The 27,572-nt window shown below is 38.1% G+C and overlaps 1 protein-coding gene across 1 annotated transcript in view; it reads left to right on the forward strand.

The window, feature by feature from the left end:
• Positions 1 to 676: 676 nt before the first annotated feature.
• Positions 677 to 27,572, forward strand: part of LOC139132952 (kremen protein 1-like) — a 32,677-nt gene continuing 5,781 nt past the window's right edge. The window contains exons 1-3 of the mRNA XM_070699292.1: positions 677 to 811; positions 1,379 to 1,564; positions 5,181 to 5,507. Coding sequence (XP_070555393.1) covers positions 754 to 811; positions 1,379 to 1,564; positions 5,181 to 5,507 — 571 coding nt within the window. The 5' untranslated portion in view covers positions 677 to 753. The remainder of the gene's footprint in view (positions 812 to 1,378; positions 1,565 to 5,180; positions 5,508 to 27,572) is intronic.

The raw sequence follows: 27,572 nt of genomic DNA on the forward strand, positions 1-27,572 counted from the left end.
AAATAGGAAACTTGAATGAAAATGAACGAAGAACGATATTTTGTTTCACCATATTTCTAAAACTTAGTTTAGAGCCTAAATTAAAGAATAAACTAGATTACTTGCATTGAAAAAAGGGCAGTTCACTTTTTCCTGTCAACATAGTTCCATGTGCAAGCATATGTGTGTGCCCGTGGTATTGAGTGAGTCGTTACAGCCCTGACGTTCCTATCATAGCACCAGCTCGATAAGATAATCGCAACAATGGAAAATTAACACCTTGGGGATTAAAAGTCTTCTGTTTGTCACCCGAGTTGGCAGGCAGCAACTCGGGTTTCAGGTACCATCAAAGTTAATGGAGCCTTCCCCTAATGACAAACTTTAAGACTGATCATAAATTTAGGGTATTGATAAGTTAAGCCGAGCAAACACCGAAACCCAGTACACAAAGATGCAATCTTTGCTTATCAGAAAAACAAACTGCAGAAGAGTAATGCTGATAAACCATTGCTTTAAAGTAAACGTACACCATATAGTAGTCTCTAAACTTTGCCACCAAAACAAATATTATATTTAGAACCTCTGAACTACACTCGCATACTGTTCATAATTTATTTATGTTTTACTTTTGAAAAATCGCGAAAATTTAAGTTTTGTCACTCTACAACGACGACGTTGATCGTTGTTTTAGTTGAAGTAAACCTAACTGGTGGTCGGACACCATTTGAAGGAAGAGTTGAAGTCAGACGAGATGGAGAGAACTCATGGAGATATATGTGTGGAACTGCAGGATGGGACCTAACAGTAGCAAGGGCTGTGTGTAAACAGTTAGGTGAGTTAAACATCTCCATCTTAATTTCAGGCAACAAGATGAAAAGATCATTATCAACTGGCATATGCAACACAAGTATTTGCGACTTAAATAGAGTATGAAAGGCGGATAAACCATCTGATAGCAATGAACCTGTAATGCAATTATTTCTATCAGTTATCTTTTGCGTTTCCCGATAACAATGTGCAAATCAATCAATTACTCAAAGTCAGAATTCATTTTCCTTCTATTGTAATGATTTCATTTACAAGTTAGTCGAAACTTATTTGAAACAGAAAAATACGAGGTATGGTGCACGTGTACTCCGATCAGATGTGTGTCAATGGCTTGCTTGTCACCTTCTTGTATTATGTTTAACGTTGGTTTACATGGAGGTCGCTAGCATTTTTATGGAAAGAAAGGAAAGAGAAAAAATGAGAAAAAAGGAAGGGTCTGTTTATAATCGAGGTTGGAAATATTGTTAATGTCACTAAGAAATTAAATGAGCTATTGTTAAGAAACGTTTAATATTTGAGTATTAGCACGCGTTTAAGTTCATTACATCGTGGTATTTTCGTTGAAAACCAGGTTATGTCACCGTGATGTGGGAATGGTCGAACAGTGAATTTGGAAGAAGTGATCTGCAGTCTTCTGTTTGTGACGTCAGATGTCCTATCATGTCAGAATCGTTAGAAGACTGTACCATAGATTGGGACAAAAACGGACATGATTGTCAGTGTAATGACAAGTACCATGTAGGAATCACGTGTTACTGTACGTTGAAAGAATTAAATCAATTATACTGATATATCTCGCTGATGAATAGTGCAAAAAATATTCAGACATCCGCTGGCGCTCGTCGATATATCACATGACACGATCGCGACGCACACAAATATTAACTCTGTTTTAGTAAATTATTCGAACACAAAGTCATTATTCTAGCATGGACTATTTTGTGTCATATTGTCTCGCTCACATGAAGTCAGCGATGAAATCCATTGACATCAATTATATGCACGGCATAACGAGAGAAAACGTTTATATATTGCCGCTTAACCTTTAAAACTACGTCTCCTGATCGTAATGTTTTCATGATTTCACTGCTAAAACCTAATATCTTGTTATTTAAAGATAATAATAGGGAGATGTGTATTCCTTATCATCATTACACTCAAACGAGAAATGTGTGTAAATGCGCTAGTGTTGACCATGATTCGTTTGTAACCGAATACTGATGTCTTCATACAGCTGCTTTGAAATCAATAGTTTTATAGGACATTGCATGCCAGCCTGCAGCTGAGGACAAAAACACAAATAAACTTATAGGTACTAATTTTATTTAACATTGAATCCATGATAAGTTGCTGATAGAGAGAGCACTATAAGATTAGAAGAGGTACATCGCACGTCTTAATTGGTGCTCCTGTAAATAAAGATTACTAGGAAAAAATACCAAATGCACTGACACAAAAGGCCTGGAGACAGTTTGTTAGGTTAAATGCGACACTACAATCATATTGAATATCGAAAATGTGTACTATTTTGTGAAAGAAATATCTATTTTGAATCACAGCACTTGTAAGCCTCATAACGATATCTTTGCTGCTATTTTTGTCAAAAAACCAAACTGCTGTTGTTATATACCATGCATGGCACATAATATTATATAAATAACGGACGACGCACTGACCATTAACGTTTATTTATGGGCAAGGGCGAAAGGAAAGCCAAAAATTAATGGACGAGGCTTCGCGGAGTCTGTTATTTCAATTATATTATCAACGAACCCCGAAAAACCGTCAAAATTTACAAAAAAATTATCGTGCGAACGACAACGGGGCCCCAGAACCTGTCAGTGAATAGTGCGTGCGCTGCGAAAATTTTGCAAATGCGGAGATTGTTTTGAAAAAAAGCGTCTAAACTTGGCCAACAAATGCTCCATTTTATTTTGTGGTTGATTATGATCTTTGTACAAATCACAATTTACGTTTTAGCCATAAAGTTACTATGTTTACGATATTATTCATATTCACGGGCATGAAAACAAACCATTACTGTGTATTTGTGGTCAGTCACGTGGTTAAGCTCGACCAATTAAAACGCAATGGACAGGGCATGGTAATATAATATAGAAATAACGGGCGACGCGCTGACCATTAACGTTTATTTATGGGCAAGGGCGAGAGGAAAGCCAAATTAACGGCCTCGGCTTGCCGCCCATAAATAAACGTTAATGGTCAGCGCAGAGTCTGTTATTTAAATTATATTATCAACGAACCCGAAAAACAGTCAAAATTTACGAAAATTTCCCGTGCGAACGACAACGGGGCCGCAGAACCTGTCAGTGTGTAGTGCGCGCGCTGCAAATTTTGCAAATCCGGAGTTTTTTTGTGGTTGATTATTATCTTTGTACAAATTACAATTTCCGTTTTAGCCGTAAAGTTACTGTGTTTACGATAATATTCATATTCACGGGCATGAAAACAAACCATTACTGTGTATTTTGGGCAGTCATGAGGTTCAGCTCGACCAATTAAAACGCAATGGACAGGGTATGGTAATTATAGTCTGAAATTATGCACATACTGCACTTTTCTTTAAAAAAAACCTGTTTTATGAGTACAACGATTAGAAACCAAGGTCGACTTCAGTCGATTGCGTCACTAATTTCGGAACGTCCTTAAGAAAACAGTCAGAAGCAAAGTATGCATGTATGATATAGGTTCGCAACTCGTCAAAATACGGACAGATCACGTACTTGAATACGACGCCGTGTCGACCAAACTTCGTGTAATAACCTTAAATATCATTATATATATCCGCAATAATTAAATGTACACCAGAAACATGTTGTGCTTAAAGTGGCACTCCCACTTGGTAACATTTTTAAAACACATTTTTTAATGCCAACGGTCGATATTTGACGCGGATCGTGAGATATCGATAAAAACATGTCATTTCCCGAGCGTATTTTTCACATCCCAAAGTTTTACAATCGTTTCTGATTATGACCCGAAATCTCCCGAAGGTTTGTTATTGTGCTGATTGACGATATCCTAGAAAATGTAATAAGTCCATAATAAGTTCGAACGACGCAATTAATTTACCTCCCACTGCGAAGACTTTATATACAGCATTATGCGTTATCCCAGGTAAGTTTTTAAAAACTTTCCTTAGTTTTGTCGTTTTCATTATTCTCAATCAGTTGTATTATATTTTTAACTAATACCACATAGATATCGGTTTTTACGTGTAAAATATTCACCTTCTCTGATTTTACTTCATTTTGTCGTCTGCCACTGCTGAGACAGCCTGTCGGCCGAAAACTAAGTTCCGTTCGTAAAAATGTTTCCAATTTAATTATGCAAGAAAATTTACAGTTCGGATTTATATTCAATGATATCACCTCCTACAGAGTCAAGTAGTTTTTGTCATATTCATTTTCAAAATGTTGAAATCCTGTCAATATTCATCGCCACTGTATTATATTGCATTGTTGACTCCAGTCGGCTAACCGTGCAGTGCGCTCTTATCAAGGCAAAGATGTGTTACACTAAGTGTGCTGACCGTGATTATCCAGGGTGTTTCCGTGATGAAATATGGGGTTTTTTTTAAAGTCAAATGTACTCTAAATATTTAAACAGTTTTCCTGCAGAAATGGTTAATCTGTGTGCGACCAGAATTGAGTAACAGACCATCGATGCATCGATTATCAATGGGCGAATGTAGCCCGGGCCGGTCGCGGCAAGACGGATGCATCGACCACCTCGGCAATAGGTTTGGACACGTACGATAAACTACGATTCCTGACACTTATTACCCGCGCTGTCAGTAAGACTCGGCTTTCTCCCACGGGGCATGAGCGATCACCGACGCGAGTGGTACTATGGCGTACATCAGCGTCAGCGTAGACTCGTAGTCTCTAGCTTCGTTGACAATGGCCCCAGTGCCGAACATTCCATGTTCGGAAACTGAATTTAGGTGGGCCACCGGAATTCAAACTTTACTTTTTTGAAGATATGTTTTTATAGATATCTTGCGATCCGCGCTCAGTCGCCACGTCCAATATCGACCGTTGGCATCAAAATGATGTGTTTAAAAATGTTACCAAGTGTGGGTGCCACTTTAATGTCCTATGTGTAACTTTATTTATTACATCCAATATTTCTCATTAATGTAATACATCAAATCATTAATCGCTGTTTTTCAATAGTATTATAATTTCTGATATATTTAAGGTTTTCTCTTCAATGTAATCACTTTCATAAACTTGACTGTGACTTGCTGTAAGTCAGGTAATCATATTTGATTTCTGCCTTTACATGTTGAAGACTACACCCACCATTTGCCATGGACAAAAAACTCGTGACGTGGTTTATTATTTCAGATCCCGGCTTCCTCGGTAGATACAAGTCGATAATTATCGATACAGTAGTTACATATTCGGCACCTTCATATAGGCTGTATAGTGTAACGATACAGGGATGTATTCAAGCGTGCCGTGACGAAGGAAAAACTATCGCCGTTCTCGAAATAGGAAGTGAATGTTATTGTGGTGATAACTCTGTTCATTACAAGATTGATGGAGAGGCTATTCCTATATTAATACGTTACGACTTTCGATGGCACGAGACAAAACAGTGTTCTGGAGATGTTGGAATATCGCCATTCATACAAGGCTGTGGAGGAATCTTAGAAATTGACGTTTACAACAGTGAGTAAAATGAACACTTGCGGTCTTTTTCATGATGTTGGTAAGATACTGCTTAATAAGTATTCTGTGATGTAAGAAAGATCAACAATGGCTCGGTAAATATAGCATAAATGCATTCAAACGCATGATTCTTGCATGTACTGTAGAACATGACCCAAACAAGAAAATATATCAAGAAATCCGTTATCATCGGTTTACGTACGTAATAAATTTAGGAATCAAAGTTCGCATAATTTTGCCTTTTTCCTAATATCCATAAATCATTCAATACATTCAGCTAAATATGCTTGAGTTAGCACGTGCACATGTGTTGCTGTTGTCCTCGTCGTGGAAAATCGGAACAGTTCAGCCGAAAATGAGAAGGCTTTGTTTCTCGGCCTCGCATGTGTCCGGACAGGACTGACTCACTGTGTTTTTTTCGCTTTAAAAACGTGCGGAATATATTCGTACAGTCATATTGTTAGAAATAATAATTTACGTTATTTAATAGGGGCCCAAGCCCTTTAGGGCTTGAGCCCCTAATGTATTTGTAAGGGTTCAATATTAAGGGGCCCAAGCCTATGGGCTGGTCCCTAGTGCTTTTCCTGGGGTTCAACTTTCTTCTTCTTCTTCCGCCATATTGGATAGACGTACAGAAGAAGGGCTCCTACTTGTTTTGAATTTCTACCAGTGAGAAGTGCCATCCTTCGTCAATTGTCATCAGTTTATGTTGTGAGTAGTGTTTAGCTCGTTTTGGTCTTGTTTCCGGTCCGGTTTCATCTTCGACTAGGCGGATTTTCTTCGATTTTATTTTTTGTCATTTGTTAACCCGTGGTCGGCAATATGGCCGTCCGGGAGGAAAAGCTATTTCGGAATCTGACACACAAGCATGCTGTCAGGTGTACTAATATTGAAGGTGTTCCCATTGAAAGCTATGTCCAAGAGATTACAAAGAAAGTCGGAAGTGAAAATGTTATTGCTGCATCTAGAATGAATAAGTCCTTTGTTGTGTTCTTAGCAACACTCGGTAATGTTGAAAGCATTGTTGAATCGAAGTTTGCTTTGTTTGATGAATTAGTCGATGTGGAACACATGGTTAAACTGGCCTCAAAATTAATTCTGTCAAATGTTCCTCCCTTCATTCCTGATGAAGTTTTGAAGGAATATTTATGGAAACTTGTAGAGTTGTTGGACATATAAGAGCAATCCCTCTTGGTTGTAAAAATGCTTCGCTGAAGCATGTGAAGTCGTTTAGACGACAAGTTCATGTTTTGTTACACAATGAGAACATCAGTGGTGTAATTCAGATCAAATATGATGACTGTTTTTATTCCGTTTACGTATCTATTGATGAACTGCGTTGTTTTCATTGTGGACTAAAAGGTCATATCCGTAAACGTTGTCCTAACTATCATGATTATAGATCGTCAGAAAACAACGATAATGACACTGAAAATATTCAAAAAGACAATAATTGTGTGGATGAAAACTTAGGTTTAATGGATGTTGTCGAAAGTGAAGAAAATGCAAATGAAGGTGTTAATCAGCATATGAATACTACAGAAATTAACACCTCAACTTCAAGTAACGCCTCAACGTCAACTCGCTTTGTTGAAAACAATGAGGCACAATCAGAGTCCGCTCACAAAGTCACATCTGTTGATGAAAATTCTGTAGATCAAAGACCTCTCACCAGTAAAAACAGTCAACCCACTGAAGAGAAAGAAAAAGGTGTTAACTCTGCTGCAAACGTCCATGCCGATGAAGACAGGGTACAAACCCCTGCTTCGCCTTCGTATTCTCCGCTCCCCTCTACTCCCGTTTTATCATTCGACCCCCCTTCTTCGTCATCAACCTTCACTTATTCAGTCTCAGTCACTTGAGTTTCCTGAGACTCCTTTTTCAGATATCAATGTAAATGAGTCTCAGGATTTGTTTATTTCTCAGTCACAGTCTCCAAGAAAAGTTTCTCAAAGTCAGTTTATTTGGCCAGAAGTGGAAGCATCAAACTCCTTTGATGTTCTCAGCGAAATGTCTGATCATAACAATGAATCTGTTGCATCTAAAATTTCTGACTTATCAGAATTTCAAGAAAAGCTACAAATCAAGCCATCTAATTTTCTTGAGTTTTTAGAAGACATTAAAGGCTCTAAAATATGATAGAAAAATGTAAAGATTACTGCTCAGATTTTAAAGTTCTCATAAAATCATTTGCTAACTTAATCAGGTCAGATATTGTCACTAGTCAACAAAAACTTCCTATCCATAAACTTGTGGCAAAGTTACAACAACATGTTAGGCAATGTAAAAGCTTGGCTATTACTAAACATTGGAAGTAAATCGTTCTTGTTTTTGCTTGTCTAGTGATGACAAGTTTCATTTCTTGGAACGTAAATGGTTGCCATGGTTCTTTGTAACGATTTAACATTTTGTCTTCGTTGGAGTCCAATCTTTATGCTGATTTTAATTTTTTACAAGAAACCCATTCTACAGTGGCTAATCAGGCTCAGTGGCAAGTAGTTTGGCGCGCGCCTATTAACTTCTCACATGGTACTAGTAATTCTGGGGTTGAAGTGCTGCTTCCGCAAACAAAAATGTTGATGATGTTTCTGTAAAAAGTGTCGTCTACTTCATTTGCATATTAAGATGGATGACACTTCCTTTCATTTGCTCAATATTTATGCTCCTTCAAGTGGAGATGATCGTTGTATTTTCTTTGAAAGTCTTTGTAAATTTCTCCTTGATTTTGATCTTGATAATGAAAATATTGTCATAAGGGGCGACTTTAATTGTACTCTTGTTCCTGATTTAGATAGGTCGTCTCATATTGAACCACATTTAAAGTCTTCGCAAGTTTTTTCTTCTCTTGTTCATCGCTGTAAGCTTTCTGATGCCTGGCGTTATTTTCACAACAGGCTCAAAATTTTACGTGGCAGAGAGGAGAGCAAAAAAGTCGCATTGATATCAACAAGAGGTTGACTTCGAAAATTAAATCTGTGTCTACCCTCCTACTGATTTATCTGATCACTCTCTTGTTTCCCTTGTTTTAACTATGAATTCGAGTGTCCACAAAAATCCAGTTTGGTGTCTCATACTAGTCTTCTTAATGATGAAAATTACTGTACTTTAATTAAGAATTCTGGGAAGGTTGGCGTAATGAGAAGGATAGGTTTTCTTCTCTTCAGTCTTGGTGGGATATAGGAAAACAAAAGATTAAAGAATTAAGTCAGCAGTACAGCGCTGAACGAGTTCATCACTTTAAACGTTCAAAACAAAAGCTTATTGAGGAAATTCGTACTTTGGAAACATTGATTCATACTCAGCCTTCTCTGGAAACAAGATATCATCAGCAAAAAGACCTGTTAGACAGTTTTCAGAAACTTGATACCAGAGGTGCAGTTATTCGTTCTCGTTTTCAACAGCTCAATGATTCTGATACTAATTCACAGTTTTTCTTTTCTCTTGAAAAATACAAAGGCTGTCGTAAATCCATTACTCATCTCCAACGTGAAGATCATACAATTACAGAAAATCAGAGAGAAATTAGTCAACTTACTCGCCAGTTTTATCAAAACCCGTTTTACTGCTGAGCCTGTTTCACCTGAAGCACAAAATACGTTGCTTCATGATCTCCCTCAATAACCTGCTGACAAAGTTACGCAACTTGATGAACCCATTAGGTCTTGATGAGTACACCTTTGCACTCAAGAATATTGCGAATGGTAAAACACCTGGTGTGATGGCATTCCTTGTGAATTTTATAAAACAATCTGGTCACTCTCTATTGGGGAACGATTTTCACCAGGTTTTTCAAAAGTCAATTTCCGATGGCCTTCTTCCAACGTCCTGTCGTAGAGCTGTTATCACACTCCTTCCTAAACAAGGTGATAACTCCCTCCTTAACAACTGGAGACCTGTCAGTTTGCTTTGCTCTGATTATAAAAGTTCGTGTTCTCTCTTAATTTAGAGATGTATTATGCGCATCGCAGTAACGTTTGACCCGTTGACCTTTGTTGCGCGTGCGTAGAGCAGGAAGTTGATCGTACCTAAATGTCAGAGGTCAGAGCTAGCTCCGATCGCGCGGATCGCGCTAAGTTTTCTGCCTGACTGTCTACACCGTGTGTACTCCTTCGGGAGCTTCTGCTGTATACGGTAAACTTGCCGAATCAGGTCCACAGTTACAATAGATCAGGAATCAACGCTAAATATACCTCTTTACAGTGATCCCATGATAAATTTGTGGAACCAGCGCTTCATTTTTAACTTTCCTGGGAGCACGATGCAAGGCCTGTGTGTGTTACCTGCGTTGAGGCCACATAACGCCGGTACCCTGCAGCCCTGCGACGCAGAGCCCGCTGCCCGGACTTGTATTTCATGTTTGCATGCACGGCAGTTGGATTTCTTTTGGTGTTAAACTTCGCCATTGTACCGTCGACTGTTTGTCCCTCCCTGCCTGTCGATGTTGATCATTTCGAATATATTGCCATGGGGCTGTGTATGGCTTATAATAAACATGATGATGGATGGAGGTAGAAATGTCTTCCGCCATCGCCACGGTGAACGTACGTTGATGCTTCGATGGACGACTGCACTCTAGTCTGCAGAGGTACGTCTCAGGTGATCGTCAAAACCTAAAGCTTCCGCAATGACCCTCGGGGATAGGCTTCCATAACTGACGTGGTTTCTAAAACTATATTTAATTTCCCTTCCCCTCAGTCTTTTGCTACACGCCAACGACGCCAAGGAGTCTCGCCATGAAGCGGTTGGGAGGATCTGGACTAATGGAAGGAAACCAATTGAAGGGGAATTTTAGTCAGATGTACGACACCAGGATGATAAAATTTGCCTAAATAAACTTTGCTTCATGTGCATTATAACGTTTGTCTAGTCAAGCTTATAGGCTGATTTTCAGGTTGTTTTGATTTTGCTCTTGTTTTTGGGAAAAACAATTCCTCCAACAACCTAGTTTGAGGGTTTTCTTTCGGTTTTGTTCTTATTTTTTTATCATCATTATATTTTTTGCACAGTGCAATGAAAGCATTTGTTCTTATTAGGTTAATATAAAAGACACATGTCAGCAGCATATCACTCATAGTTAGTTACTCAACAGGACTGTCCATGCAGCACTATAAAGTACTACAAAAACAAGACAAAGAAACATTTATTTACTGCAAGAGTATTTATTTGAAAATTATAATACTTATATTGTTATACATGTTCATGGTGTTGTGAAATATAATAAAGATACTGCAATATGACTTAGTAGTGTCTTTTTAGTGTCTTTTTTAATTCAGATCCTCAGTCATGAAAAGCAATACAAAATTACTGGAATAACAATACTGACTAAGTTCAAGGTATCTCTTGTAGAAATACCCAAACTGCAGACCTTGAAGATGCATCACCAAATTGACTATCACAGGGCCAGGTTACTTATCCATGTGACCCCATACATATATCATCTCAAAAACAAAAACTTTGCTTGGCAACCCTAACATCAAAATTTTTTGACTCTCCAGAAGACAATTTGTTATTGTACTCTACAATATCTGATACATGCAACATTTATTTTCAAACGGGATCAAAATTCTAAATATTTATAATGGTGTATTTCCCCTCTTATCACTTAATATCGAACTCAGTTTAAGTTTGAACCCACCTAAAGTGCGGTACGTACCCAATGACTTGTAGACCTAGCCGGCCTGCGTACAACGCTGTATGTTCCTGGCGTTACACGGATGGGAGGCCGTATAGCGCCGGGAACACACACCATTGTACGCAGGGCTACCACTTGACGCAGCTGAACACTGGGATGAAACTATGGACAATTGAAGGCTGTATTTTTTCACTAAAAGAATTCCTTCGCGGGCTGTTCTATAAGTCGCCATGCATAAGATCGTTATATTCTTGGTACGTATACAAAGCTAAAACGTCGGAATTTCCCAAAATAGAAGTAGGCCGCGATGCATGTACGGAAATGCCGAGTGTCCCCCGATGTCCCCCATGGCGCAACGGCCATAAAATGCTGGCCTTTGTGTCCACCAATTGTTCATCGACAGTGTTGTTTACGTGGGATGAAAAAAACGGCCAAAAAAGACACTGTACGATGGATTTGAATATAGCTGAATGAAATCATGGATATTCTGACAGAAACAACATGGCGGAAACCCTGAGAGGACCGCTGAAAGTATTGCATAAAATCTACCGGAAATCCGAACTTTCCACCCTCGCTGGTAGCCATGACGTTAATGAAAGTCTAAACTGTTTCTGCTTCCAAGCTTGACCCGAAAATGTCTCTCCATCGCCTTTACACAAGAGCCGAAAGCACCCGGTGCGGTGCTCGTGCCTTGAGAAAAATCCATTTTCGTGTTGAACGGGGCGCTTATGCAATATGGATCTGCGCATGCGCAGTGCTCCAAAGTACATCTCTAAATTAAGAGATAACACGAACTGATAAAAATTTTCACTAAAGCTTTATCACTTGTGTTGAAGCAAAGTTCTGCAACATATCATTCATGTAGATCAAAGTTATACTGTTCCAGGCAGACAGATTTTGACAATATTCATTTAATTAGAGATTGCATTCATTTTCATAATGACATGAATCTTCCTCTTGGTATTCTTTCTTTAGATCAGGAAAAAGCTTTTGATCGTGTCAGTCACAATTATCTTTTTCAAACTCTGCATGCGTTTGGGTTTGGTGAAAATTTCATTAATTTTATTAAACTTCTGTATACACAAACTGATAGTCTTGTCTGTGTTAACAGTTCCGTTACTGCTCCAGTTCAGTTTTCACGTGGTATAAGGCAAGGTTGCTCATTATCAGGGCAGCTGTATGCAATTGTTATTGAACCTCTTTTACACAGAATAAGACAAGATGACAGTATTCAAGGTGTTATGATTCCAAATTCAAGTGATCGTAAATGTAAACTTTCAGCTTATGCTGATGACGTTAATACTCTTGTAACTTGTGATACTGATTATTTTAAGGTTTAAATATTGGTTTTCTGTCTATGAACATGCCAGTAATGCAAAAATTAACTACCCTAACTCCCAAGGTCTTTGGGTCGGCTCATGGCGTGGGCGTCCTGATCATCCGCTTAAATTCTTTGGAATAGTATTGGTCTCCAAGTCCTTGGTACTTATTTGGGCAACAGTAATGAGTATTTTTCAGAAAACTGGAGTGAGTGTGTTACAAAGATTGACAATAAGTTATCTTGGCGGAATAGATATGCTCCTGCTATGTCATTCCAAGGCCGTGTTATCGTTATTAATCAACTTGCTGCAACTAAACTCTTTCATCGTTTAATTTGCCTCTGTCCTCCTGCTTTTATCATTGATGAAATTCAGACAAATTTCTTGATTTCTTCTGGCAAGGAAAACATTCCAAGTCGAACACTTTTCTCCATTGAAGTTGGGAGGGCAAAATCTTATCGATCTCTCTTCACGTGTGAAAGCTTTCAGGTTAATTATCTTCATACTTGTATTCAGGTCTGGATCATCCTTCATTTTTGTTTGCTGATTTTTATTTTGAAGTGTTGATAATCTCAATTACACCTCTCAACTATTTACAGTGAATTTCAGTCTGTTCCAGAATTTCTACCTAATTTTTATCTTGAGCTTTTGAAAGTCTGGAAGTCATGTATTTTCCTGAGAAAAGGTGGACCCCTTTCAATCAAAGATATCTTCCATGAAGCCCTTTTTTCAACGATTGTGTTAGTTTTACAAACCCTCTTGATAGTACTCTTGTTAATCACTTTATCAGTGCTGGCATTACAAAAGTTGGAGATCTTTTTGACCCTTTCCAAAAAACTTGGCGCTCCCCAAGCCAGTTTAAAAAATATTGTTTCTATTCATTCGGATAGAATTTTAACAAATACTGTCAAGACGTTGGTTGATTCTATTCCCTATGATTGGAAAAACAAAATCCAAAGTTATTTTGAAGAGGAAATTGATTTGGATGACGTTCATTCTTGTCATCGTCCTTCGTATTCTTTCGAACTTATTTGTAAAGGCACTGATGACCATATTATTTTGAATTGTCCCTTGTATAAATTTGAAAAGGGTAGCATATATAAATTCTTAATTATGTCCAATTTTCATGGGAACAATAAACGTCAAGATACAGTTTGGAGAGATCTGCTTTCACTTACTGAAAATATCAAACCTTTGTTCACTTCTTGTTATCTCAGTCCATTCCCACAGGAGATCTTCAATGGCGTCTTCTCCACGGTGCGTACGCAACTGGCTCGTTTATGTTCCATTCTGGGTATAGCTCATCCTCTGATTGTATTTTCTGTAGTGCCAGAGATGGCCTTTTACACATATTTTTAAAATGCCCTCGTCTTTCTCCTTTGTCATATCTCCTTCGTAAACTCCGTTACCGTTTTCTTAGTCAGAAATGCAAGATTTTATTCTGGTGGTTTGTTTTAGGCCCACCCTTTGATAAATCATACATGGACAAGAATACTTTTGCGCTTTTAAATTTCCTTTTTACGACAGCTAAAATTGCAATTCAGTAACAAGACGAAATGCAATTAATGGTCATGATCCCTCAATCAGTAATATGCTTGTTTCTGTTTTTAAAAGGCGAGTTTGTGCTCGCATTTTAGAAGAATAAAATTACTTCACGCTCAATTCAAACATAAGTGCTTTCAAAAACATTTGGTGTATTAATGACGTCATTGCTTCTGTAGACATTGATGGAACAATTACTATTGATTCAATTTTGTTGTGAACACTTCAATCTTTTGTGTGCTTTCACTTCTAAGCACACTTTCCTTTTGCCTAAACCTACTCGTCCTGGGCACCGTACTCCTCACGGAATGGAGGGGGTGAGTCAGTTGAGAAGATTCTTCGTATGCATGTACATGCCAACGAAAAGTCTTCTCAATATGTCCCTTCTCATTGGCGTTTAGGTCGGCGTTTTTTCTGCAAGATGTAAGGTGTTCTTGTCCTTGTTCTTTGCAAATTTCTGTCGCTTTTTCTTGTTTCGAAGTTTGTTTTGCTTTCTCCTATTCAGTGGAGATTTTTCATGCACCTCGCATCTTGCCTTCTGTCAATAACAAAATTGTGCTTTTTTCAGATTTAATTAGTTTCTTACCAGTGTTGCAAGTGTTATAGCTACCTGTTTGCCTTTTCACCAGTTCTCTCCGTCTCGCTCCAGCATCAGTGTCTTTGCCATTTTGCAGTTTTTGCTGATTTTTTATAGTCCAACTTTGCTCAGTATTTCCAATAATTGACCATCATTTGCTATAACGCATTTGTCAGATTTCTTTTTTGCTTTTCGTCTCAAAATTTGAATTGATTTGATATGTACTTTTCTGTACAGGAGATTAATTTTAGTAATAAACGTTCATTTGAAAAATCAAAAATCTTCTTCTTCTTCTTCTTCTTTCTTCTTCCGACAAATTCTTTGCAAAGCTAGATCTCCAAAACCGTTGCGCGCAGCCTTTTCAAATTTGCAGGGCATATTAAGCATACTGAGTACTGGTGCACCTGACCCTTGGAATTTCTGCGGTCAGCATGTGATCGGGCTGCTATTTTTAATGAAAAATTGTATTCTATGTAATTTTCATACAACTTGACCAATCGAAAATCTTTTCTCAAACTTTAAACTCTACGTATCTCTTGAGCTACACGGGCTACAGTTTTGTTTCCTGGTTTATAGGCGTCATTATAGGACAAAACGTTCTTTTACAATTTTTGGATCACCTTGAATGACCTTTGGCCTATTTTCATATGTCATGGCTGCCATTCAAAGACCACTGCACCAAATAACTCGTAATTTGGCATAGGGGTACACTATAAAGTTAAAAGTTCAAGGATAGAACACCCAATTAAACGCCTTTTTGTAACACGTTTAGACGTTCAGAAATTTAACACTATGTGTTCAACCAACGTCAATTTTTGAACACACGTGTTCACATTTTGAACATTACATGTTCATCAGATATATATTGAACACCATAGTGTTCCATGACTGAACACACATTACTCATGCAATGTGTTTAAAAACTTTAACGCATTTACGCGTTCAAAGGGCTGTAACACTTTTTGAATGCTTGGACGCCGTTCAACAATGAGTGTGTTAAAGGCTAGAACACATGATATGCACTTGTTGAACACCTTTCATTTTGGGCGTTCAGGGGGTGTTCAAGCCTTGAAATAACAAAGCAGACCATTGATATTCAGTAAAATTATTTTATTCTAAAAATACACACAATTTCTTGCGTAAAATACAATAATTTAGTATAGTAGTAATAAAAGGTGTATACTGAGACAACTTACCTGAAAAGCAACAGGTAGGGGAATTTTTTCCTACCTGTAGCTAAAAATAACATGAAGTGAGCTGACCTATATATGAACTCCGCGACAGCTGGCACTGACGTCACTCCCATTTACAGATGACTCACTGACATAGAATAGCCTATCGGAACGGATATTTAGGTCGGTGAGTCACTTTGTTCGATAGATTCTGACTGTGATGTAAGTAAATAATTCTGCTCTTCCCCTATTGGTACCGTTCCGTAAGGGGTTCCCGTGCTGATTTTTGTCCTCTGGATGTAAGTATAATTTTATACCTTACTCGTCTTCTGGTTGTGTCAAAATTTCACTATGTTTTTTCCTACGGAGTAACACTTATATAGATTTTTTCACCTATTTTAGTTCCTACACTACCGGAACGGGTTCTATCCTGGATTGGTAACACTGCTGGTGGACAGAATTGTCCCCGAGGTTATCGTTTCGCCCAGTTAAGCGATGAAATTCGTTTCTTCACTTCCATAAAGTGTGTATGTGCAATGTATGATAGTGAGCATGCGTGCGTGAGTGCTTCACGAACTCTACAATTGCAACGTGTTGAGCGGTCTCAGTCAGAAAAATGTAACAACTTAGCCGGCTATTGAACCACTCTTTTTTGGGAGTGGAGATTTAGCCGAGTGGTTCTGTCTGTGGCCTCTCAGCTAGGCGACTGATGCCGTATGTTGTGGGTTCGAATCCGATTGAAACTAGCCGTATTTTCTATCCTGGGTTGGTAACACTGCTGGTGGACAGAATTGTCCCCGAGGTTATCGTTTGCCCAGTTAAAGCGATGAAATTCGTTTCTTTGCTTTGATAAAGTGTGTATGTGCGATGTATGATAGTGAGCATGTGTGCTTCACAAACTCTACAATTGCAACGTGTTGAGCGGTCTCAGTCAGAAAAATGTAACAACTTAGCCGGCTATTGAACCACTCTTTTTTGGGAGTGGAGATTTAGCCGAGTGGTTCTGTCTGTGGCCTCTCAGCTAGGCGACTGATGCCGTAAGTTTGTGGGTTCGAATTCGATTGAAAACTAGCTGTATATTCTGATAGGGATGTTGCGCAATACCTTTCCAGCAGGGGCTTTCAGTAGGACTTTCGCAATAACTTCGAATGTTGCTTAGCAGCCTGTGATGTCATGTTACAAGTCTGACATTCTACAGTTTTCATGAAAAATTTCTACAGAATTTTTTCTGAACTTGAGAGTTAACTAAAATAGTAAAGACTTTAATCTACTATTTTCAACAGAGACCATTGCATCACTGATAACATAAACATGAGCAAATATATTATCATCTTGAGCGTCGACACCCTTAACTGACGTATCCATTTTCAGGATTTCAAGTTGTATGCCATCTTTTGTGTTCATTACTCTTAGACCATTTCCATGAAATTTAATATCTTTAAAACTACGCAGATCGATAAACGGACAGAATTTATTCTTCAAATAATCGACCTCATCCATATCAATTTCACACCAGTCTCGATCTTCAGCAAAATACCGTCGTGTTTCTGTCCAAAATTGTCTTGGTAACATCTTCTGAGTATATTTTTATTTGCAATACCCTCAATCATTACAGACACAGATTCAATGGATGTGTTAAAGAAAAGTTCGCTGTTCAAGTTCTGACTGATTCTGATTTTTAGTGAAGAGTATAACAATACCTCTCATGCTACGTCGTGGTACATTTATATTTTCATTGATAACCGTGGTTGATTCTTTGAATGGGATTGTTCTAAAATAATGTAAATGCTCGTAAAGGTAACTTTTTCCACTGTTGTAATAACCAGCAGTTTGTCTCGCGAGGTCGGGATCAGATATTGTTTCGTATTTCATTTGAATGTTTTTTAATTTATAATTGGGTGTAACAACATGATTACTAACAAGTAATTGGGAGGCGGGTGCAAACGTAATTTCCCATTCAATATGACTCCCTAACGCTGATGGATATGCAACCCCATGGCCTGTTATGAGGGGATGAGACAGATGAATAGCATATTTTGTTTTATATGTATCAAAAAGTAAACTATCATCCACGACAGCGGCATCTGCATTGGCCGCGCCACTTCTCAATTTTCTTAGATTTTCGTTCTGAATTCCGTACAGTGTCATGTTTGTTCTCTCCTTTTTATGTTTGAAGAGATCGCGATAACATTCAATAAGGTTATATTTATTCAAATTGAAAAGTGCCTGACCCTCAAATGTGAGAACCATACGCTCGATTATATTTTTTGCAACATTTTGTACTACTCGGTTATCTTCATGTCCTGTTACTTCGAGATCAAAAACCAGGTCGAAAGTATCTGGAACTAGTACTACTCCGCTTTCTAACTTTGGACATTGCATGATAAGTGTCTGGACTGGATCTGCCTCACTTGGATTATGAGCAATCACATGATGAGTTCTTTCTGACTTAGTTCAATTCGGTATTCGGTTGCTGAAAGTCGGAATAATGATCTGTCGTACCCCATTTTCGTGTAATGTATATAGTATGTAGAAGAAAAAATTACAGTTGAAAAAGAAAATAAATCACATCTTTACATAAATATTTCTGTCTGACTGAAAAATAAATTGATTACCTGTGTCGCAAATCAATCGAAGAACCCAATATTCTTGTAAATGTTGGACTTCCTTTTCATCATTATCAACCTCCTGAAGACGTTTATGAATTCTAGTCGCTTAAAGAAGTTAGTCTTTTGATATTCCTTAATGAAAGCTAATATGTTATGATATAGATTATCATCTTTGAGTCGGACACCTGGATTTGCTCGAAGGATATGTCGATTTATTCGTCGGAGTTTACACCATTCCAATTCGACAGAGAAACCAAAGAGATCTTTATTTTTAGAAAGAAACTTTGTAATATTCTTTTCACCATATATGGTCATATATTAATACATAATTTTATTTATTATGACTAATGTTAAACCTGTTAAAAATATCCACAGCTGTTCTCCAACAAATCCGACCACCGATCCTGCTGTTTTTAATAGAAAACTAACAAGTAACCGATAAACTTGGTATTTCGGCAGCACTTTTTCGCAGCCAATGTTTTTAACCATTCGCCAAATTGCTTTACAATTTCTTTCGCTTTTGTATATACTTGGGCGGACCTGCTCCAGAGCCGCCAGTTCCTGCTGATCCTCCTCCTCCTCCTTTAGTCACAGCTAGGGCAATTGTTGATATTGTCATTCCAAGGGCAGTAAGTAATGCAGCGATTGTAATACCATTTCGTTAATAATTCTGTCAGCTTAAGCCTTAGTGACAAATCTGGATCGGAAATTACATCACGAAGAAATCTAGTAGTAGCCAGACTTTGATGTGCCTCAGTGATCTTATCATGTTCATATTTAATTCAATTTTCAATTTTAGCTTCGCTTGTTATAAGTTCAGCTAGTAGTTTTTCAGCTTTTTTTTTCCTTGGGTGTCCGTTTCAGGATCCTTTAACTGTTTTTCAACTTCTTTTTTCTCTAGCGTTATTTCTTTTTTTCATTGTTAAGATCTTTAATACGCATATTCGCAATCCTTAATTCATCATTAATAGCTCTATATTCGGGGTTTAGATTGTTCCATTTTTCGATTTTATTTTCAAAAGCTTGTATTTTATGTGCATTAACGGAAGCATCTTGCTGTAAGAATGTAAGTTCATCTTTGTATATACCCATGTCTTCTGGTGTCATCTTCTCAGCCGGTATTTTATCGTTTTTCACATCTTCAGAATACAATGTAGAACTCACAAATTCGGGCTCTGCGCTAGAGCGATATTTGACTCCACTCCATCTGTATACTTTAGTTATAAATTCTGAAGATCCCGAACTTTTTTTAATGAGGAGAGCTCTAAAAATCCACGTCCTGTAAGTTTTGACAGCCTGAGGTTTTTATAATACAGCTTTCCATTCATAACCTTAGCATTCGAAATCAATTCGCTTCGTGCTTCCGGATTTTCAATTTTTTTCTCGTCTAAGAATTGTTCAGCCATTTGCTTTGTAATTTCTACTCTCTGTTTAGTCGTACGATCCACATACGGACTATCGCGTGAGCTAGCCTGGAAAGGATCGGCTTCTGCAAGGGCATTATCGTCTATAAAGTATGTTTCAGCAGTAGCATCATCATCATCATTTAAATTTGCATCATCGAAATCCTGGAGTGGTATATCTTCTCCTCCTTCTGCCATATTGTCTCTCTATATTACTACAATTATTTTTATCATCCCTTACATATACAGTAAAAAAATGCACGTCTCAGTTGTTGAAAGTGTTGAACAATTGGCCGACTATATCGAAAGAACTAGTGCCGCATATCGACGAAGTTACAAATTGATGGGTCGAATTGATATGGCTCTTAATGTGACTAAGGGAATTCTTGTAAGTTCAGCTGTCATAGCAGCAATTCCGACAGTTTCAGATCTTTTAGCTTATCTCCTATACCAGGGGTTATTATTGATGTAATACAAGGAAAAACAGGAGTATCAAAAAGGCGAGAGAAATATAAACATTATTACGTTCAATATAAACAGCTGCTTACACAAATACAAGAAAAAGGCGCAACAACAGAAAACGCCTCAGAACTTATTCAGCACATATTTCATCAGGCATTAGAAATACAAAAACAAGAAGGATTTAGTCCACCACTAGAACGATACATGCGACATTACGGATTAAATGGATATGAAAGTTAACTCCGTTAGGAACTCCGTCCTATCGGCCATGTTTCTGCCAGCCATTTGCCCGTGTCTGGATTGTATAACTGTACACGTTTGATATCATTTGGCGCCATCATGATTTTACTACGCTTTTCACTACGGATTTCTCCAGGTTTTTTCCGTACAAACTGTACAAATTGTGCCCGCTCGGTCTCCTTCCTTCCGAATTTCCCAGTTTCAAACAGATCCTTATAGTCTTCAAAGTTCAAATGTTTTCTAACACAAACATCTTTTATCCCTTTATTTTTTTCGTCTCCGAAGTTTTTGTCCAAAAAGTATACATTTTCAAGCGTATGCCGACAAAATCAAGAATATATAGGTACTCCATTCAACTCATCTTTAAATTTACCTATCACCTTTTTATTAATCTTTGGACCTCTAATCATGTCTCTCATACCACTATTATCATATATAGACTTCTCACCATTCTGTTCTACATCTTTTTGGACTATATCATTGAAGTGCTGACGCTTGCGGTGTCTGGAGAAGGAAGAGTTACACTGTAAACAAAACTGTCAGTATCCATGTAGGCTAATCGTATTCCTTTGAACCGCTTTCGAAAGTAATTGTAATGTGTCTCATACAGAAGCAGCTTAGAAAGTTCAAGCACTGCCGCGCCAATGAAAACTGGCTTTTTATATTCATATTGATCCCTTTTCAGTTCCAGTAGGGCACTGTCGTAGGAATCGCCATCCTCTTCGGAAGTTATGAGAGTTATATGTTTCATCTTTGGATTATACTTCTGAACCTTTTTACGACCACTATCCGTACTGCCCGAAACAAATTTAAAGTCTCTGTACTTTCGAACATCTTCTATTGTCTTGCCGAACATTGCATTATTCATAAGCTTATAGAAATTCTTTTCAAAATCTGTCTTTCCCTTTGCCCTCATTTTAGTGTTAAAGTCAATATATTCTGCAAGACATGGCGCCTCTTCGAAGGCAAGCGCCCGATGAATCTTTTTCAGTCGCATTCCCATCCGAAGATAGAATTCAAGCAACTTATAATGTACGACGTATCTCTCTCTGTCCATAAGACTTGTAATCAGTCGACTCCCTCCGGCGGTAGCTCCCTGCCTCGGAAATTCATAGTGATGCGGCGCGAGTGGTATATCGGAATGTTCTTCATGTAATTCGGTAGGATATTCTAAGTCTACTTCTTGAAAACTTGGCAGAAATCTAGCGCCGGGTCCCCAATCCAAGCCTGCTCCGCCTTCCCATCTAACAATTCTTCCATCGTCATCCAATGAGTCCACCATTGGCATTGGTTGAGTCATTGCCCATCCGTAAAGATTATTAGCATCGAGATATTTTATTTCGGACAGCGGCTTCTCTGGATCGTAATGCCCGCCAGTGGCGGCGTAAGCCGGATGATTTGTCTGTAAGAATGAATATTACACTGACTGATACACCTCGAATTCCCCTCTGAATGAAATTCATCTACTCAGCTTCTTGAATGAGTTTAAATTTATTACCTGTATAAAGTAACATAGCATTCCATGTCAAGCCGGGCGCTGACATATAGTGGGCTGGATCTAACTTATATGCTTTTAAACATGTGTCACGGAAATTTTCGAATATATTTGCAAGAAGTAGAACATCAGTCTCACAATAGAATTCCATATAATCACGAATTGTCCTTACATCCAACTTCGTCCCATACTCGCAATGCATGTTCGTGATCAGACTCAAAATCCCCTCTTCCGTTAATTCACTATAATTCGATCCATAATAGAGACAAAACGTGAAAAAATACTCTGTGTTATCGCAAGTGGCCAGAGTAAGTTATTTTTGGTAAGGAGATTTCAGTTGTGGACGTAGAAAAATGGGGAGATGAAACGGTAAATAAAGCCTTCAAAATGTATGAAGCGAAATACAGTTCTCTTATAAGTGATAATATCACTCAAAGTTTCATAGATCTAGAGTAAGAGCAATAAGTCAGGTAGTTCCAATCGGTGACCAAGATAACTATGCCACTGATCTTAAAAAGGATTTTATTCTAAACAGTGAAATAAAACGATTATCAGGATGGATAGCCTACACTTTTGGGCCCATACTTGCTCTAGTTTCCACCGGTTTAATTACGGGTAAACATTTAGATTTTAAAAAAATCGGGCTTAATATAATACCCGAAATAAATGGATTCAACTTTGAAAGCACCACGTCCCGAAGGGACTCAGCAAACGGAAACAAATCCGCCAAGGACCCCGACGACTAGCCTCCGGAATGAGCTGCAGCGCAATATAGAGAAAATTACATTACCGACGAAGCATCCAGGGAGAGTTGCTGCAGGGAGCGACTAGCAGAATGGAACAGGCAAAACAAAAAGATAAAGCGGAAATCAATGACTAATGATACGGATGCAGTAGCAGCAAACTGTATAAGCCTACCGCCTATGATGAAAGAACAGTGTGATGGATGGTATAATAAATGTTATCTTGTTTTGGGAATTATAGGAGTTTCATTGACTGCATTAGGATTATATTGGGGGCGTGCTTGACATATTTGTCCCCTTCGGATCAATCTTAAGCGACCAAGATCCGAAGGGAACCATGCCGTAGGGTGCTTACGCGTGAGCCGCTTCAGAAAGTGACGAAAACAGAGCCCGGAACGGTTAATGAAAGTAAGTTTTCCTTCGGAAAAAATGTTAAAGAGATTCCGGGTCATGAATGGGATCCAAATGTTCAGTCCCTCTGAATGTACTGACTGTTGAAATCAGTTTTTATCGCATATATATCGATCGCTCTACATTGTATGAGATGGATTAACTCCGTAAGGAATTCCGTAATTATTTTATTTTTCTATTTTATATACGTGTCAGCAATCATGGATACTAAAACAGTTGTAAACACAATGTATGATGGTATTGTAATTGCAGGACTACGATGGGATATCTAATGATTTCCAGCAAATTTCTGAAAATCGATATGGGCGATCCAAGTCAACCAAATTTTTCTCGGTGGGTAAAATTAGGTGCAGCGACTGCTGCCACGGTTGCGACAAAGATCTCCTTGAACAGAAAAATATTATTCCTGCCGAACCTTATACTTTGTAATAATATACAACGCGGAGATGATCATTTGGATTGAAAGCAAAACAGGCAAACCTGTTACTGTTAATTTTAACCCTTGCATTGAAAAATAATCACAATCATACCAATCCATAATCCAATGACAGTAGGTCGGAATTCGCAAGACAATAGTTGTAAACATAGACACAAAATAGCACAGAACAGACAGTAAATAGACGGTACACAAACAAAGTCATATTCATGAAAGAAAGATATATGGACCTCTGGCCAGAAGACCAAGAAGTGATGTCAGGTGTTTCGAAAATGGTCAGCGCATCCTGCCCCACATGTGCACCCGCCATATATCAATCTATAAGTCAGATAGGTAGTGGTCACTAACTAGGCCCAATGTCACCGATGCCATCAGTGATCATTTGTCAAAGAGAGAGATATTGACATATCACAGTTTACTCAAATAAGATTTTTACAGTGTTCACTCTTTAATTCATGGTATAACATAATGGGGACGAATAGTATATTAAAATATCAAGAAGGTGACCAACCGAAGAGAACTAAATCAAGACGTCCAGATAACTACAATATCGCTACACTTAACAAAGCAATCGGGTTGAAGCAGAAAATTAATTTTGAAAAACATCTGCCGACAAACCTCGTTCTTCTAACTTTAGCTAAAGATATAAAAGTATTTTTTAATGCCACAGGTAACTTCGCTAACCTCGTTGGCTTTTCAGATAAACCTGAGGACAACCCCATGATAAAAAGTACTATGAGTCCGAAGAGAGCGGATTTCTTAACAGTCAATAAATATATAGTTTATTCAGATGCCATCGATGTTACTGGAAATGTTTCAAGTGGCTCGGGTGAATACATACAGGGGAAAGTATCGAACTGTTTACAAATACTTCCCGTCCAGGATAGAAAGAAATAAGTAAAAAGGTCACCTATGATTTAAAAACGGGGTTCAATTTCCATGCCATTGAGAAAAGGCTCATATTACATGAGTTCAATGCGTATTTGGATAATATTTATATTGAAGGGCAAGGTTAATACGCCATGAAAATAAACTATTACGCCACGTATTCCGTATAGCTTAGACACTCTGTACTGTATTGTTTCACCGGCGTTTATTTCACGTCCGGGTGGTTGTACAGTCTATATTTTCTGTGTTCCTATTTTCAGTGTTCCTTGAAAATTTTTTATTGTTCTTTGAGTCATCACTTGTTCCGATTTTCGTCATGGCTTTCTCCTATTGAACGTGTGATTGTAAGCAGTTCTCACTGCAGGACGGACATGATTTGTGTTTCCGTTGTCGAGAATGCACAAGGAGTCAACCTTGTGACATTTGTTTGACTTGGACACAGGACGAATGGTCTAATTTTGCTTCCTCGCTTGACGACATCACCCCGGACATCCCCCGGGCTGACCTGTCAGTTTCTGAGTCGCGAGTTTTGGTTGGAATGCACCGTGCTCATATGGCTGGTGACACCAACACAGAAATTAGCTCAGTTAGATTCAGGTGCCACCAACGAAGCTGTTTGTGCAAAAAGGTGTTCGTGCGAAGTTCTTCAGCGGGCGGGCAGATTTCAAAACTAATCAGCGGGCGGGGAGAAAATATCGATATTTATGTGGGCGGGGAAGAAAGAAATTTCATTACTTTCAGCTGGCGGGGAGAAAATTTTGACAGTGGGCACCGAAAATACGTAGAGGGAGGGGAAAGCGGCATGCTTAATAGAACCTAACTTACAGGGGAGAAATGTTCCAAGGTATACTGCTAACTGCTTGCATGGTTTTGTGTTGATCTGGTTGCCTAGTGGGCATCTAGTTGGCAATGGGGAATTTCAGTAGTGGGGAGAGGGCAGCGGAGAGCTTAAATTGTTGTGGGGAGTGGGGAGCGGGCAGACTGTAGATACCAGAGGGCAGTGGCCATCAAAATTCAGTGGGAGGGCACATTTTCAGTGTTTACCAGTGGGAGGGCAGTTACGACCAACTCTCAAATGCTAAACAATAGAGTGTACACTCTGCGATGTTTAACTAATGTTTTACATGCGATCGTGATTAACAAAATACATGTGTTAGCTGTGATTACGCAGCGGTATGACCCTCGACCCGAGTGCGATCGATACTCACGGCCCAGAACACCGCTGCTTATTCACAGCTAGTGTATGATATACCAGCCACTGAAAGAAAAAAAAGGTTTCTTTTCGTATTTTAGCTATTCCAAAGTACTATAAAAATAATTTCAAAGGGTAATCAATACAGATGCTTTAAAATGTAACACCTTTTACTATTTTGGACAGAAAACTTACCCTTTCTGGTCTTGCTTCCCAACGATCACGACTTCAGCGTGCGTTTACAAGAAAAATGTCGCAACTTCCGTTTTGATGCATGACGGGATAAGAAAAGGCACCAAACTTGAACACCTAGTGTTTGGAGTAGAAAGCTTCTTGCACGCCGATGTTAAAATAAAACTTCATGGTGGTTATCTGATTTTCTTTTCAATTTTCAAATTTCAACCCGTAATAAACGTGTAAAATTATTTTGTATACTTCCTTTTTTCGAAAAAACATGCTTTCAGCAATTTTAGACCGGAGATGTTTTTCATTTAGTGGCAAATTTGTTACATCGAAATCCGTGTACGTTTGCCGGACAGCGAGGCAGTAGTAAATTTAATATAGCCATAGTAAAGTAAAAAACACTAAAGATTGTTAATCGTTTTACAGTATTGTAAAATTTCTGTAATGCTAAATATTTGAACACTTGAAGGAGATGGTTGTTAATACTCCGTGTTCAGGTTTAGAACACCATTGTTAAAAATACTCAAGTAAGTTAAAGCATGGGTGTTTGTACCCATCAAGCCCAAAAGTAAGAAAATGATCAGTTATCTTTAAAAACCACGCGATTTGATTGATATTTGGCCTAATTATTGGAATTATTAAATCTTTAAAATTAATGTCTGCCTAAATCTTGACGAGTTGAGTCACGTGACCAAATCTGATATTTTCCCGCCAAAATTTATGTCTTTATTAATTTTAATATTCCAACCGTAACCCGTTAAATTTTCTTGATTTTCTCTGCACTTTTGGAAACAACATCCTTCATATTCTTTCAAAAATACATGGCACTCATGAAACTCTATACTTCTTTCTGATATTCAAATATTCATGTAAAACGTCAAAAATATTGTATTTGTTGTTTTTTTTGTGAAGAAATGTTATTCAAATTCAATAATTTTGCATCTGCCACTAGTTCCAACACAAGTTCCTATCCCATTTTACATTAATTGGTCATAATATTTTAAATATTTTGATGTTTAACGGTTGGAATATTCAGTTATTTGCAATATACAATTTTGGCGGGAAAATAATGGATTATGGTCACGTGATCTGACTTAGGTAATATATTATGATAAATTTCAACTTAATCAAATGCAAAACATATTTTTGGCAATTTTCAGAATTTTCTGACCAGGTCTGATTAAAAAGTATGTTCAAACTTATTTTACATGTATGTATGCCTATGCCCATGCATAACATACCTGAGTATGAACACTAGTGTTAACAATATGAACACTTGACGTTCAAATTTGAACACCGATATCTACATTTTGAACGCGTAAAGACGCGTCTAGCGTCTGCTATTTTTACAGTGTAGAACTCAAAGACCATATTTTTTCATTTCTCAAATATACATATATGTCAATAACTCAGTAATCACAAGTGCTACACCCTTCATATTTGGTCTGAGGGGAACCTAATGACGACACATCCTGTACCTCATTTACTATGCACATACCTAATTCTCGGCTAACTAATACAGGTAGAGGTCTTGTCTTTGGTACACAGGAATAACAACGAAATCACAAATTTTTGGACAAAATGTCATTTTACCTCGATGACCTTTGACCTCAAATATACATATATGTCCATCACCCAGTAAGCAAAAGTGCCACACCCTTCATATTTTGTATGAGGGGAGACCCTATGATGGCATATCCTATACCTCATTAATTATGCATTTACAAAATTCTTGGCTTACCAATACAGGTCTGATTGTTT

The sequence above is a fragment of the Ptychodera flava genome, chromosome 5 (genome assembly GCF_041260155.1).
Source record: "Ptychodera flava strain L36383 chromosome 5, AS_Pfla_20210202, whole genome shotgun sequence".
In the NCBI taxonomy this organism is placed as follows: Eukaryota; Metazoa; Hemichordata; class Enteropneusta; family Ptychoderidae; genus Ptychodera; species Ptychodera flava.